We start from the raw sequence: 12890 nt of genomic DNA on the forward strand, positions 1-12890 counted from the left end.
ATGGGCCCTCTTTTCTACCTTACTCTTAGTCAAACTTTGTCCTTCAGCTCTTGACCTTTACTAACCAAGTAGGACATAATGACCTTTCCCCCCTTTTTTGGTACATTACCTGACATCTCTTAAAACATACCTGGTTCCCGAGACTCCCATTTAACTGTAAATCCTCCTGCATTAATTGAGTGGTCAGAACGGAACCAGAAATACAAGGAATTATGGGTACTGAAAAGCTCAGGAGGGTGAGATGAGCCACAGTATTTTCCCAGCATGTATGCTGATGCTGAGTCCCCATCATGAATTTGAAGGAAGTCAAAATTACAGCTGCTGTGTGCTTCCAGTTGGAAGAATGGGAAAGTAATACGCAGAATCTAACAGGAAATAGCAGAAATTAGATCATTGTATTTGTCCATCTGTGATCTAAAGTTTCAATTGTAAGAGTGATTAGATATTGTTTACATAGTAACCCTGTACAGAGCAGATACACCTGTCCACACAATTGTGCACATCAGTGACAAGCTTCAGAGAAATTATGAAATTTCCTGAAGAAAACAAAACAAACAAAAAATGCAAGACAGAGGAAGGTATTAAGTAATCATAAAGGTCAAAAGAAAGGAAAGGAGATAAAGAAAGATCCAGACAGACAGAAAAGTTGTCTAGGAGGACTTAATTCCTAACATTACTATTCCTATAAACTAATAGTTACTCAGGATACTCATTTTAGGATCCTCAGAGCTAAATTTGATGATGGTATAATGTTAAGAGTTTGAAATACAGGATAACCTAGCAATATTTGATTAGAGTTTCACTATGTTATTTTCTTCATGGTATGTAATTAATTAACAAGCACATTCCCATTCTTTATATTGTTTTAAGTATCTTCCTTTCAGCTACAAAACCAAAGGCTCTTTTGTGGATATAAATTCTTCCTTTTATGAACCTACTGTAGCCAAATAATGGCATACAGCAGTTTAGTAAGATACAGATCATCAGCTGGTGTACTTCAGTGTAGCTTTACTGATGTCAATGGCGCTATATGGATTTAAAGCCGAGGATCAGGCACATAGCATTTGTATAAACTTCTAGTAATCAACAGAGTTTGGTTAATTATTATTCTTGAAGTATAAAGATTAAAAAACAAGAAAAGTTAATCCTCAGGCAAGAAATCTTATCCTTAAACAGGAACTGAAATGCTGTACAATTTTTTAAAATAAAATTAGAAATTTTGATCCCAAATTAGTATCAGAATATATGCGTAGGCATAAAGTATATTTGTGTGACACAGAGGCCCATTGGTGCCAATGGGCAAAGAGTTCACTGTTCTGTAACAGTAACTCCTAACAGGCCTAACAAACTCACTACACCTAGCATACTGCTTTCATAGTATTTATCCAAAGAGGGTCAAGTGAGGTATCTAGAAAAAGCTTATGTTATCAATATTAACATAATCAATGTGAGATGTATGTACAGATGATAGTTAAGGAGTTGTGTATATATACTGGAAAATACATTTTAAAGTCTGAATCAAAGCAGGGTTGACAAGCAGGTTTTGATCAGATAAAAGATTCACCTATCTGCTTTGGTTCACATGTAAAATAAGCATTGTAAGCAGTGGAAGCCCGTTTGCATAGGATGTGAACATGAGGGTGTGCTGGCAATAGGGAATAAACCATGGGGTCCCCCTGACACTGGGAACAAAACAATGTCTTTGGGCAATATAACGAGTATGTAAAAAGACACCCCTTCATCCTTCACTTAGGCAGCAAAAAGGACAGCACTTTTTGCATTCATGAAAGGGAAAGCCCAGCCACATTGATGGTTTAGATGAGACAAACTACTTTTAGCCAGTTAGAGTTAAGTTTGGACTCTAGGAAGCATGTTATACTTTTTGTTTTATATGTACCCACTTCTATTTCCACCATTATCCTTATTCACGGTATCTTAGATCTTAGCCTTTGATAATAAACTTATGATGGTTTTCACTATATCTGTATCCCAGTGCTGTGATGTTATATTGGAGCTAATCCTCAGATGAACCAAACAAGCTGGTGTGCGCATGGTTCCTTTGGGGACAGTTTACTTGGTAATTTCTGAGCATGTCCAGTGGTTAAGGGCTAGACACTCCAGGGAAACACTTCAAGGGGGCTCGGGGACTGGTCTGCACCTATTGTTAATCTGCAAGGCAAAGTAAGGGCTGGCAGAGCCCCAAGGATATTCTCTGGGTAGCTACCAGACTGGTGGTGTCAGGGAGCTGACATCCAGTTAAGCACAAGCAAATCTTCCTATTGTTGGAGGGAGTAGGATAACAAAGTCACTCACAATCTGGGCACCCTGAGAAAGTTTCACAATTTTTAGATCAGTTTTTCTTATTCTCAACCATTGAAGATGTGAATTCAGGATTCTACATTTCACAGACTCATAGAGATTAGACACGGATAATGCTGTGAGGTCATCTAGACTACCAACCTACCAACTAACCCATCACAGTGCAGAACTGATCCATATTGGATATTCATTAATATTTCTAATGCAGCTATAATTGAATCACATCCCCAAACCTAAAGCAGTGTAAGAAATATGGTTTCTGTACTATTTAGGTGTTAGTATGTGTTGTTTGGTTTTGCCAACTCTTGCAAGTCTATCATGAGTCTTGCAATATTTGCTGTTTGTTCTTAAAGCCCCTGCTCCTGAAGGCAAGTGATTATATGAGAATCTCAGCTGGTTTTTTTAAGTAAATTTCTAAACCTTGTGGTCATGAAGAAAAGCATAAAAATGTAACTCAAGTGCACATCAACGTTCAGAAACCTGAAGTCTGATAAAAAGAAACTAAAATTAATTCTTTTAGAAAGATCTCATGATTTTTGCTGGCCAGGCTTATTATTTTTTAATGTTTGGGGTTAGAAATGCTGTGTAATTGATAGCTGGAAGAGAAAGAAAGAAACTTGAATTTGGACCTTGATGCATAAAAAGTATATCAGCTCACCTTTGAATACTTTTAGCATTTATTACCTGTTTGACAGTTTGAATTAACAGTCCTTCCCTCAGACTGAAATTCATCCCCTGAAGTCATTTTTCCTGACTCCAGTAACACTTCCTGGTCATAGTTATGGTTGTGCTGATTAACTGACAGTTACTCATTCCAGTAGGGTGATTTATTTTTAGGTGCACTGTAGTTTACCTTGTTGTTGTTAGTTCGGATAACCCAAGCACAGCTGACCCGGTGATCATACTGCTCACTGCCTGGATTGTTAGGGTAGCTGAATGACCCATTGGAGCCTGAAAGAAACCCTCCACAAACTGCAGGAAAAAAACAAAACAAAATAGATTAATTACAGCTATTCCTGCATTGAAGTAAATAGAGTGAAATCCTTTACCATAACTTTTGATTTGGTAAACATTTAGGGGAAAAAAGGTGAGAAACATTTGTATAAGAGGAATGGCTGGGATTTACCGAGAACAGAGTGACCTCAGGTGAGTAATAAGCAAAAGAAGCCTACGAATTACCGATAGCTGGGAATTTTCCATCAATATGACTTTTTGATAGAAAATGCTGTTTCTGCAAAAACAAAATTTTTCCACAGGAAAATTCAGATTTTGAAAACATTTTTGATTTTCTGTGAGGAAAAATAAAATATTTTGTTTCTGCTGGTTCAACTTGAACTAAAACATTTTGTTTCAGCTTTGTTCAACATTATACTGCATATGCCTATGCTGACATGATGCCTCTTAGGAGTTGTAATACAGGTGCTTTATGTCCTCATTCTCTTCTGTGGGCCTTACTCCCTGGCCAGATTACATCTCTCATGATGCACAGTAGTCACCTCTCTAACCAAGCTGTGTGGTGCATCATGGGAGATGTAGTCTGGCAAAAGAACCTGTCCCATTAGGGAGAATGGGGTCATGCGGCATCTGAACCTACAACTCCCAGGAAGCCCCATGGAACCATAGACAGATGCAGTTTAATGTCCAACTGAATCCAAATGAAATAAATATTCCAATTCTGTTCAACAAACTGAAATGAAATATTTTTATTCGGGGAATGTCAAAATGTTTTGGTTTGATTGGAAATGTTCAAATAAAATATTTCATCATTTTCTAACCAAAATATTTCAAATCTTTTCATTCCACAAAAAAACCTGATATTTTGACATTTTGTCCAGATTCAGGACTAAAACAAATGTTGAAAGATCAGAATTTCCCATGGGAGAGAGATTCCAATTTTTAACTGCCTCTCCTTTGAATAATTCAGGAATAAAAATCTAATTTTCATACAAGTGTGCTTAGTAATGAAAAGAATCAAGAGAAGAAAAAAATAGGAGAAAATAGGATGTAACCAGAAATATTTCCAAATATAAACAGTTATAGCCAGAAATATCTCCAAATATAAACAGTTATCAAAATGGCTATTTAAAAGAGTTATGCTCCATATGCCTTCCAAAGTTATAATTACATGCACAAAAGAAAAGAAAAGAAAACAAAACAAAAGAAACAAAGCCAAAAATAAATAAAAACTACATTTAAAAAACATTAAGGTTGCAAAGTGAGGCGCTCAAAAGTTAGAAAACAGCAGAATTAAGGTTACCTGTGCTCGTGCATTATGATACAGCCCTAAATTACATGATAACATACTATTTTTTCCACAGCAGCCCTGACTCATTCAGTGCACCAAATGAACAATGCTCAGTTAATTAGCAGTCAGTCAATAATTTGTTTTCTTCTCATTGTTGGGCACCATGCCTTATTGACTTCACACTATTCAAAAACTGTTATGAAGGCAGAATTACTAATTTACTCATGGCATTCATCACTATAGTATCTAAATGCATTGCAAACACTACTTAAATTTATTTTCACAACAGCCTGTGAGATGAGTGGGTATTATCACCATGTTACAAATGGCAAACTGAGGCACAGAGAGATTAAAGTCAAAAGTATCCACGTTTTGGGTGCCCAATTTGAGACACCTAGAACCTGAGTTTTCGGAGTACTTAGCAGAATGTAGCAATGAATATGTTCAAAACACAGCCCCCATTGACTTCAGTTGCAGCTGTGAGTGCTCAGCACTTCTGCAAATCAGACCCCAGCGTTTCAGGTTGGGCACACAGAAAATAAGCAACACACAATTAGTGACCTCCGTCATGTGAAAAGTGTGGTTTAAGTGTCTTGCCTAGCATCAAATAGGAAGTCTGCAGCACTGATAGCTATAGAATACAGTTCTCCAGGCCAGCAGTCAACTGCCTTAACCATGAGATCATCCTTCCTCTTCCTGCAATCTCCTGACGCATTTACTGTACACCTTTCAACTTCTGCAACAAATGAGGCAAGGGTCCTACAGACAACAGCCTCTTCCATTACTCAGCCCTGATGATCCCCGGAACAGGCCCATCCTATACACTGAATAAGGCAGGGGTCCTGTGGAAAAAATAGTGAGTGATCATGTAATTAAATACTGTATCATGATGCACATGCACAAAGGGGGCAAATTAAAATTTCATAGACCTGGCATTTCCTAACATTTGAGTGCTTGATTTTGGAATCTTAATAATGTTCTTTTACACGGTCTTTTATGTGTAATTTCAGGTTTTAAAAACAAACTGGTCATACAGAAATTGCATTATGTGTTATCATATTGATACCCACATGGTTCATCAACTTTTGGAATCTTTAGATCCACCACACAGACCTCTGCCACTTAAGCTAATACAGTAACTGATAGTAACAGTATGATATTATCCTTTATGTGGACCAACACTAGAGGGGGATGAGATAATTTGCCTGCAGGTTTCACAAATATTTGCCCAGTTATTTCCAGTCCTCTCAGTCCTTGTCCCCAGTCTCCTTGCCCAGCCATTCCCAGTTTCCTCTGCAACTTCGCTCTCTCTCTCTTTGGCCTCAAGCTACCCTTTCCCCCCATGTTTCCCATCTCCACTGCCTCCCATTACCCCCCAGCCAAGCCAATCCCTTCTTCTCAGCCAAGTTAAGTGTCCTCGCCTCCACTGGCTTCTTGTCCCAGTCTCTTTACCCAGCCAATCCCAATTCTGCCCCTGCACCCTGGCTTCTTGTCAGATCAGTTTCCTCTCCTCATGTCCCACTCGTTCTTAGTCTCACTCTTCTTGCCCTGCCAGTCCATCTCTCCTCCAGCTCCTCATCCAATATCAGTTACCTCCCACCCACTGGCTACCCCTCACATCCTTCCCTCATTCCCAGACCTTGCCCCAACCACTTCCAGGCTCTGCCCCTCGCCCAGGTTTCTTGTTCAAATATACTCCTCCATTTTTCTCCCCTGAAAAGCTCCAGGTCCAGTTCATGTCCTCTCTACATTTGAATCAGACAGCTTCCTCCTCCATGCTGCCTGAATGCCATCGGGAGGTCATTGAGAGCAGGGGACACACCAGCTCTCTGCTCTCAATTCCAGTGGCTGGCCCTATCATAGCCTGCAGCAGCCAAGACCAGCCATTATAGAGAAAGTACCGCTTCAAGCTTTGGACAGGAGTATGATCAGTTGCTCTGAGGGGATGGCACACATGCAGTCTTCTTAGTATTAGGAGTCATGAGAGGCTTGAGCATGCTCAGCAAGGGTGGAATCTTCAGAGATTTTAGCTGTTAAGCTCTACCAAGTCTCTACTAAGCATGCGCTAATTGCAATTTTTTAGAAGCTTATAAACTTGGCCAAATGTAGGTAGATTTTCACAGAGAGGCACATCTCTGACACAAAGTCCATCTCTCTGACAAATTTCAAGTCCCTGCTCCAAAGCATGGGTGTTCTAGAGCTTTTTCAAAGAAAAGGTCACCAGGATTTTTTTTTTTTACATTGAAAAACAATGTATTTCCCCCTAGCCTTTTTCTTAGAAATGGCGGAACCATTTCAACTAAGGGTTTATTTTATTTATTTAAATAAAATTAATGCTTGAGGCAGACACCCAGCATGGAAAATTTCAGCCTGAATAGTTAAAGTCTGGCAAAGTTCTAAGCAACTAAAAACAGGGTCTTATAATGGGAAGTGTCAGCCAACTGTAATGTCAGGTGATGCTACCAGCCTACACAACTGTCTACAATACATACGAAGTTGTAGAGCCACACTGTGACAAACTGATGCAGGGGTGGGGAGGGAGACGGGGACGGGTGTGTGTCAGTGGAACGGCATCTTGATATTACTTTATGAAAATTAATTTATTTGTAAAACGTGCCACTGAAAAACAATGTCAAAGACAGGGCCATGTAATTTCACTACAAATGTAAAGCCCCCTGGCTCTGTGGGTTATATTTCCTTTAAATAATTTTTTCAGTGTGTGGACTTCCTTCGTGTTTTTATTCAAGTTTATGTTCAAAAACTTCAGGGCCTCTTTTAGCTCTCCCTCTCTAATCTCCATGAACTGCAATGATGCTATGTTTTTGGCTGAGGACGCATTTGGTCAGCTGCTGTTTCAACTTTTTCAAAGTTTTCAGCACTTCCCCCTCTGCCCCAGTTTCTAAGCCACTGGGATCCATACGGTCTGACTATCTTTCTCCATTCCTTGATTGTAGATTCAGGCTGGGTTCAGTGTCAGAAAGCCATAAAGTTAAGTCCCGGTGTAGGCTCCTATTCTACATTGGTTCTGCAATGTAGTAGTCACACTGAGGGTGATGAGGTGCACTGTGACTTAGAGGTACTATATTTCAGCTAAAACATTTAAACTGAAGTCTATTTCTTGTCACCGGCTGCTGTACTGGGTAAAAATTAAAGATTCTGTAACACTGCTTGAAAAGAAATAGTGATCATCCTGGTTTCATGGACAACATTCTCTTTGTCATATAAGTTCTAATGTCCCAGACTGCGTAGCGACTACTGTAGAAGGCCTAATAGTTGCCGCATTTGCTTGAAGCAGATAGTCATTGCGTTAACAGAATCTAACTCTTTTTTTTTAAAGCCCTTTGAGGCAAACCGAGTATGAAATACATTATACTGTATAAATCAAAAGCAAACTTCATTCTGTTCGATTGTGATTCTATTATCCCTACCGCAAATCCTCCTTCCCATCTGGATTAGTACACACATGGTCAGGATTCCGAAAATCTCTATCTAACTACAGAAATCTAATTTTAGGATTTAAAGGGACTAGTCAAGGCTAGTAGGCTTAAAATTCAACCTGTCTGTTATGCTATTGTAGGTAAACACGTGGAGTTAGAAGCTTTAAGCATTATGGGCTTAATACAAGAGTTTACTGAAGGAGTGGGAAAGACTCACATGGACTTTGGATCAGGATCTATTTTCCACTGTCTCTCATATTTTAAACCCAACGGGTAAAACTTTTCCCTTATAAACCTCACCTCTAATCCAAATGCATTTTATGGATATCAGATTGATAGGGTGGTGCTTCAGTTCTCAGTCACTATGCTTTTCATGTTACCTTGCTGGGGAGTCTGACACTGAGGTCCAGTCCAGATATTTGTACATTCACAGGAGTAGCCATTAATTCCATCAGTACAGCTTCCACCATTCTGACAAGGGTTGCTAGAACACTCATTGATGTTTTCTGTACAATTGATGCCTGTCCAGCCCGGATCACACACACAGAAGTATCCAGAGAGCGTAGCCTACAGGAATAAACCAAATGAAAAGATGCAGCAAATGTGAGTCAACGTAAGTCATTAATATAGTTAATAAAATCATTGATATTTATTATTGTTTTTAGTTGGCAATGCTGGTGCAGAGAAACAAAGGAAGCACTCAGCAGTCAACTGTCTTGACATTAACTGTTGGATACTAAAAAAAGGCCAAGGCCTAATCGGATTAGCTCCTTGTTTTGTCTATTATTGCTTTGCAGAGGCCTTTCAAATTACCTGAAAAAGTCAAATCTGTCTTACTTTAGCCATCCAGAAAACTGTTTGCTTGGCACTGAAATTATTATCCTAGAAACAAGTAAATCAAATTACCTCAGACCTGTAACACAAGCCAGGATAACAGCTGTTTATAAATCATTTGTCTCAGGCCTGGTCTCTGAAGTCTGAATATTCTAAAGGGGCCATAAGTGGGATTTAACTACTCCAGACAGAGTTAATGAAAAATGGAGCAAAATCAAAGGACCACAGGATCAGGCCAGTGGTCCATCTTGTAAGACCCAGAAGCTACTACCAGTTCATGCTCCACTACCCATGACCCACTGTGGACACAGACCATGGGAAGTCCCGCCTCAAGGGGTCTGACAGATAGCAGCCACATGGCTCCTGAATGGCTCCCCACCTTATATAAACCCAAGAGATGTTCTGGAAGAGTCCAGGCAATGGTATGGATCTCCTGTAGCTGCCATGACCATTCTCGATCCCTGTTCTTGAGCTCCTGGCTTTGACCTCGGCTTGATTTGGACCTCACCTCCTGACCCAGACCCTTTAACCTGACTTGGTCTCTGATTCTTGGTATTGACCCCAGCCTGGAACTCAACCACAAATTCCTCTGCTACTCTCAGTCTCAGGTTTGACCCTGCTCTGACCTTTGGTCCCAACTGCCCTGGCCAGAATCCTGACAGTTTGCCTGCACCACTCTCGCTTTGGTGAAGGCCTACCCTGGAGGACCGTGGAGGCAGTGGGACCCTCCCTGTCTAGCATGCCCTACAGGGTAGTGGAGATGCTTGAACGGGTTGATCCTCCCAAGAGGAACTCCCCAAGCTTCAAGCTCAATTATCCCAGCTCGCAACACAGAACCGAGCTCTACACAGGCAACCCACCCTGCTCCATGTGATAATGTGATACTGAGGGCCCAACTGGCACAGAACAGTGCACATAACCAGCTGCTATGAGAACAGACAGCTTGGCTACAGGATGAAAATGCTGCAGTACAGTCATGCACTGTAGCTGCATACCCAGACCCAGTGCCCCACCCAGAACATTTTAATGGGGACCCCCATAATTTAGGTGGTTTATTAATCAATGTTGCCTGCTGTTTCTGCTCCAACCCTGTCCTGCCCCACGAACCTAGCAAAAGTATGACTCATTATTAGCCACCTGTTGGGCGATTCATTGGACTGGGCCTCAGCCCCACCTGAATGAGCGAGCCCGACACTATCTGACTGGGATGCCTTCCTCCAGGTGTTTTCTACTATATTTGATGATCCCCGCCATGCCCACTCAGTGGAAGTGGCCTTGTGCAAATTCCAGCAGGGGTAGGGACCAGACTTCTTGTACGCTGCCCACTTTCGGCGGCTAGTCTCCGACACTGAGTGGAACAAAGCAGCCCAGCTCTACCAGTTCTTATGGGGACAATGGCAGGAGATTAAGGATGATCTAGCTTGTGTGGAGGCCCCAACCAACCTAGATACATTAGTTGATCTCATCATAGACATCAACAATAGGCTCCACAAACAACATAAGGAAAGTATCAGAGGGGTAGCCATGATAGTCTGTAAAAAGCGACAAAGAGTCCTGTGGCACCTTATAGACTACTAGACGTTTTGGAGCATAAGCTTTCGTGGGTGAATACCCCCTTCGTCAGATGCATGCATTCACCCACGAAAACTTATGCTCCAATACGTCTGTTAGTCTATAAGGTGCCACAGGACTCTTTGTCGCTTTGAACATAAGGAAAGGAAAGGGTCCTGGTCACCACTTGACTGGTACCTCCTGGTACCCCTCTCCAACCCAGACCCCAAACTCATGCAGCTGGATAACGCCTGCTGCCATGTGACCACTGAGGAAAAAGAGCGATGCTGCTGTCACAGGCTGTGTTTCTACAATGGAGGATCCAGCCACATTTTCTCACCAATTACTCATCCCTAGCTTTAGCATGATCGATTTGGGAAACAACCACATGCAGGCCCAGGAGAAGGAATTGGCCCAGGTGAGCCCCAAAATAATGCCCCCCTCCTCCTCACCAAGGCATGCCCTAGGCACAGCAAGTGCTCCCTGGACCTTAAAGTCTGGGTCTGCCTCTGTGTTCCAGGAGAGCCTTACCAAATTCCCCCACAGTGGGCACTGGTGGATTCTGGGGCAGCGGACAACTTCCTAGATGCCAGTACTGCCCAAGCCTTGGGTATTCAGGCACAACCAAAGACTGTCCCCAACCTACTGGAAACTTTAGATGGCTCACTCCTCTTGTCAGCGCCAATGACACAGGAGATGGTGCCTCTGGAAGTTGCCATTTGCGACCATGTGGAAATTCTTCCATTTGGAACAATCTGCTCATCACATTTCCCCATAATCCTCTGCATTTCATGGTTGGCGTGGCAGGTCATGATTTCCACATCCTTTGGCATGAGCAGCAGGGTAGCGTCTGCTCCAAGTTCTGCCAGAAAGTCTGCCTACGCACACCACCTGCTGAACCCCAGAACCAGGGCATCTCCCCACCCTGAGCCCTGATCATGAGTGGGTGGGACCACCATGAGAGTTGACTTAGGAACTGCATCCCAAGTATAGCAACTACAGTGACATCTTCAAGAAGAATGCTGACATCCTAACACCACACTGAGAGTATGGCTGCCTGATTGAGTTGCAACCAGGGGTCAAGGTTCAGTTTGGCCATGTCTATGTGATGCCAGAACTTGAGCTGGCTGCCCTGCATTCTTCTCTCCAGGAGACTCTGGCCAATGGTTTCAGACAGCCATCTACCTCTCCCACCAAGGCCCCCATTCTTTTAATTAAAAATGAAGATGGAATCCGGAGCCTATGCATGGATTATTGGGCCCCCAATCAGGTTATCATCAGGAATTGATGCCCCCTTCCACTTATCCCAGAACTACCAGACCATGTATGACTGGCCCAAGTATTCACAAAACTTGACCTGCGGGGGGACTACAACCTGTTTGGAGTCTGAGCCAAGGATGAGTGGAAGACAGCTTTTCAAACCCAGTATGGCCACTACAAATACCTGGTAATGCTGTTTGGCCTCACAAAAGCCTCTGAAACATTCCAGCACTTTGTGAATAGGGTCTTCCATGACATCTTAGACCAGTACGTCATAGTCTATCTAGATGATCTCATCATCTTTTCTGAGAATCCCAAGCAAAACACCCAGCATGTCTGGTCTGTCCTGGAATGGCTATGTCAATGGGGCCTGTATGTGAAGCTGGAAAAGTGAAGCTATGACCACCACTTAGGGTGACCAGACAGCAAGTGTGAAAAATCAGGACAGGGGGTGGGGAGTAATAGGAGACTATATAAGAAAAAGACCCAAAAATCGGGACTGTCCCTATAAAATCGGGACATCTGGTCACCCCACTACCACTCCATGGAGCTCCTGGACTACATTCCATCCCACAAGAGCCCCTAAATGGACTCCAAGAAGGTGGAGGCAATATGGACCTGGGCGACTCCCCCAAAACATCAAGGAGCTACAACCCTCCCTGGGATTCACTAACTTTTGTAGGCACTTCATTTCCAGATTTTCAGGCCAAATTGCCCCACTGACAGTGCTTCTCCAGAAAAACACCAACTTCACCTGGTCTCCAGAGGCCCAACAAGTTTTCAACTGGCTCAAGATGGCCTTTACCAGTGTCCCAATGCTGGCCCATCCCAACATGCCATGGCCATTTGTCATCAAGACCGATGTCTTCAGTGTGATAATTGGGGGCCATACTTTCTCAAAGATGTGGTCCCCAGCAGCACCTCCACCCTTGCATCTACTATTCCCAGAAGCTCACTCCAGCTGAACAGAGTTATGAAATTCTAGATAAGGAGATTCTAGATTCCAAAGCGGCCTTCTAAAAGTGGCACCACTATCTGGAGGGTGCTCGGTACTCAGTACAGGTATACTTGGATCACAGAAACTTAGTAGCTCTGCTGAGCCAAAGCACTGAAACAGAGGCAGCTTTGCTGGGCCCTGCTCTTCACACACTTCAATTTCACCATCATGTACCACCCAGGGGCCCAGAACAAGACTGCTGATGCCTTGTCCTGAAAGGAGAAGATCTCACCAGCCAAGAGCCTCC

At 42.5% G+C, this 12890-nt stretch overlaps 1 protein-coding gene across 1 annotated transcript in view; it reads right to left on the bottom strand.

Annotated features, from left to right (window-relative positions):
* Window positions 1-12890, bottom strand: part of CUBN (cubilin) — a 208766-nt gene that overhangs the window by 177664 nt on the left and 18212 nt on the right. Inside the window, exons 12-14 of the mRNA XM_065398849.1 lie at window positions 8382-8568; window positions 3173-3291; window positions 131-365 (exon numbers count right to left, since the gene is read on the bottom strand). Coding sequence (XP_065254921.1) covers window positions 131-365; window positions 3173-3291; window positions 8382-8568 — 541 coding nt within the window. The remainder of the gene's footprint in view (window positions 1-130; window positions 366-3172; window positions 3292-8381; window positions 8569-12890) is intronic.

The sequence above is a fragment of the Emys orbicularis genome, chromosome 2 (genome assembly GCF_028017835.1).
Source record: "Emys orbicularis isolate rEmyOrb1 chromosome 2, rEmyOrb1.hap1, whole genome shotgun sequence".
Classification (NCBI taxonomy): Eukaryota; Metazoa; Chordata; order Testudines; family Emydidae; genus Emys; species Emys orbicularis.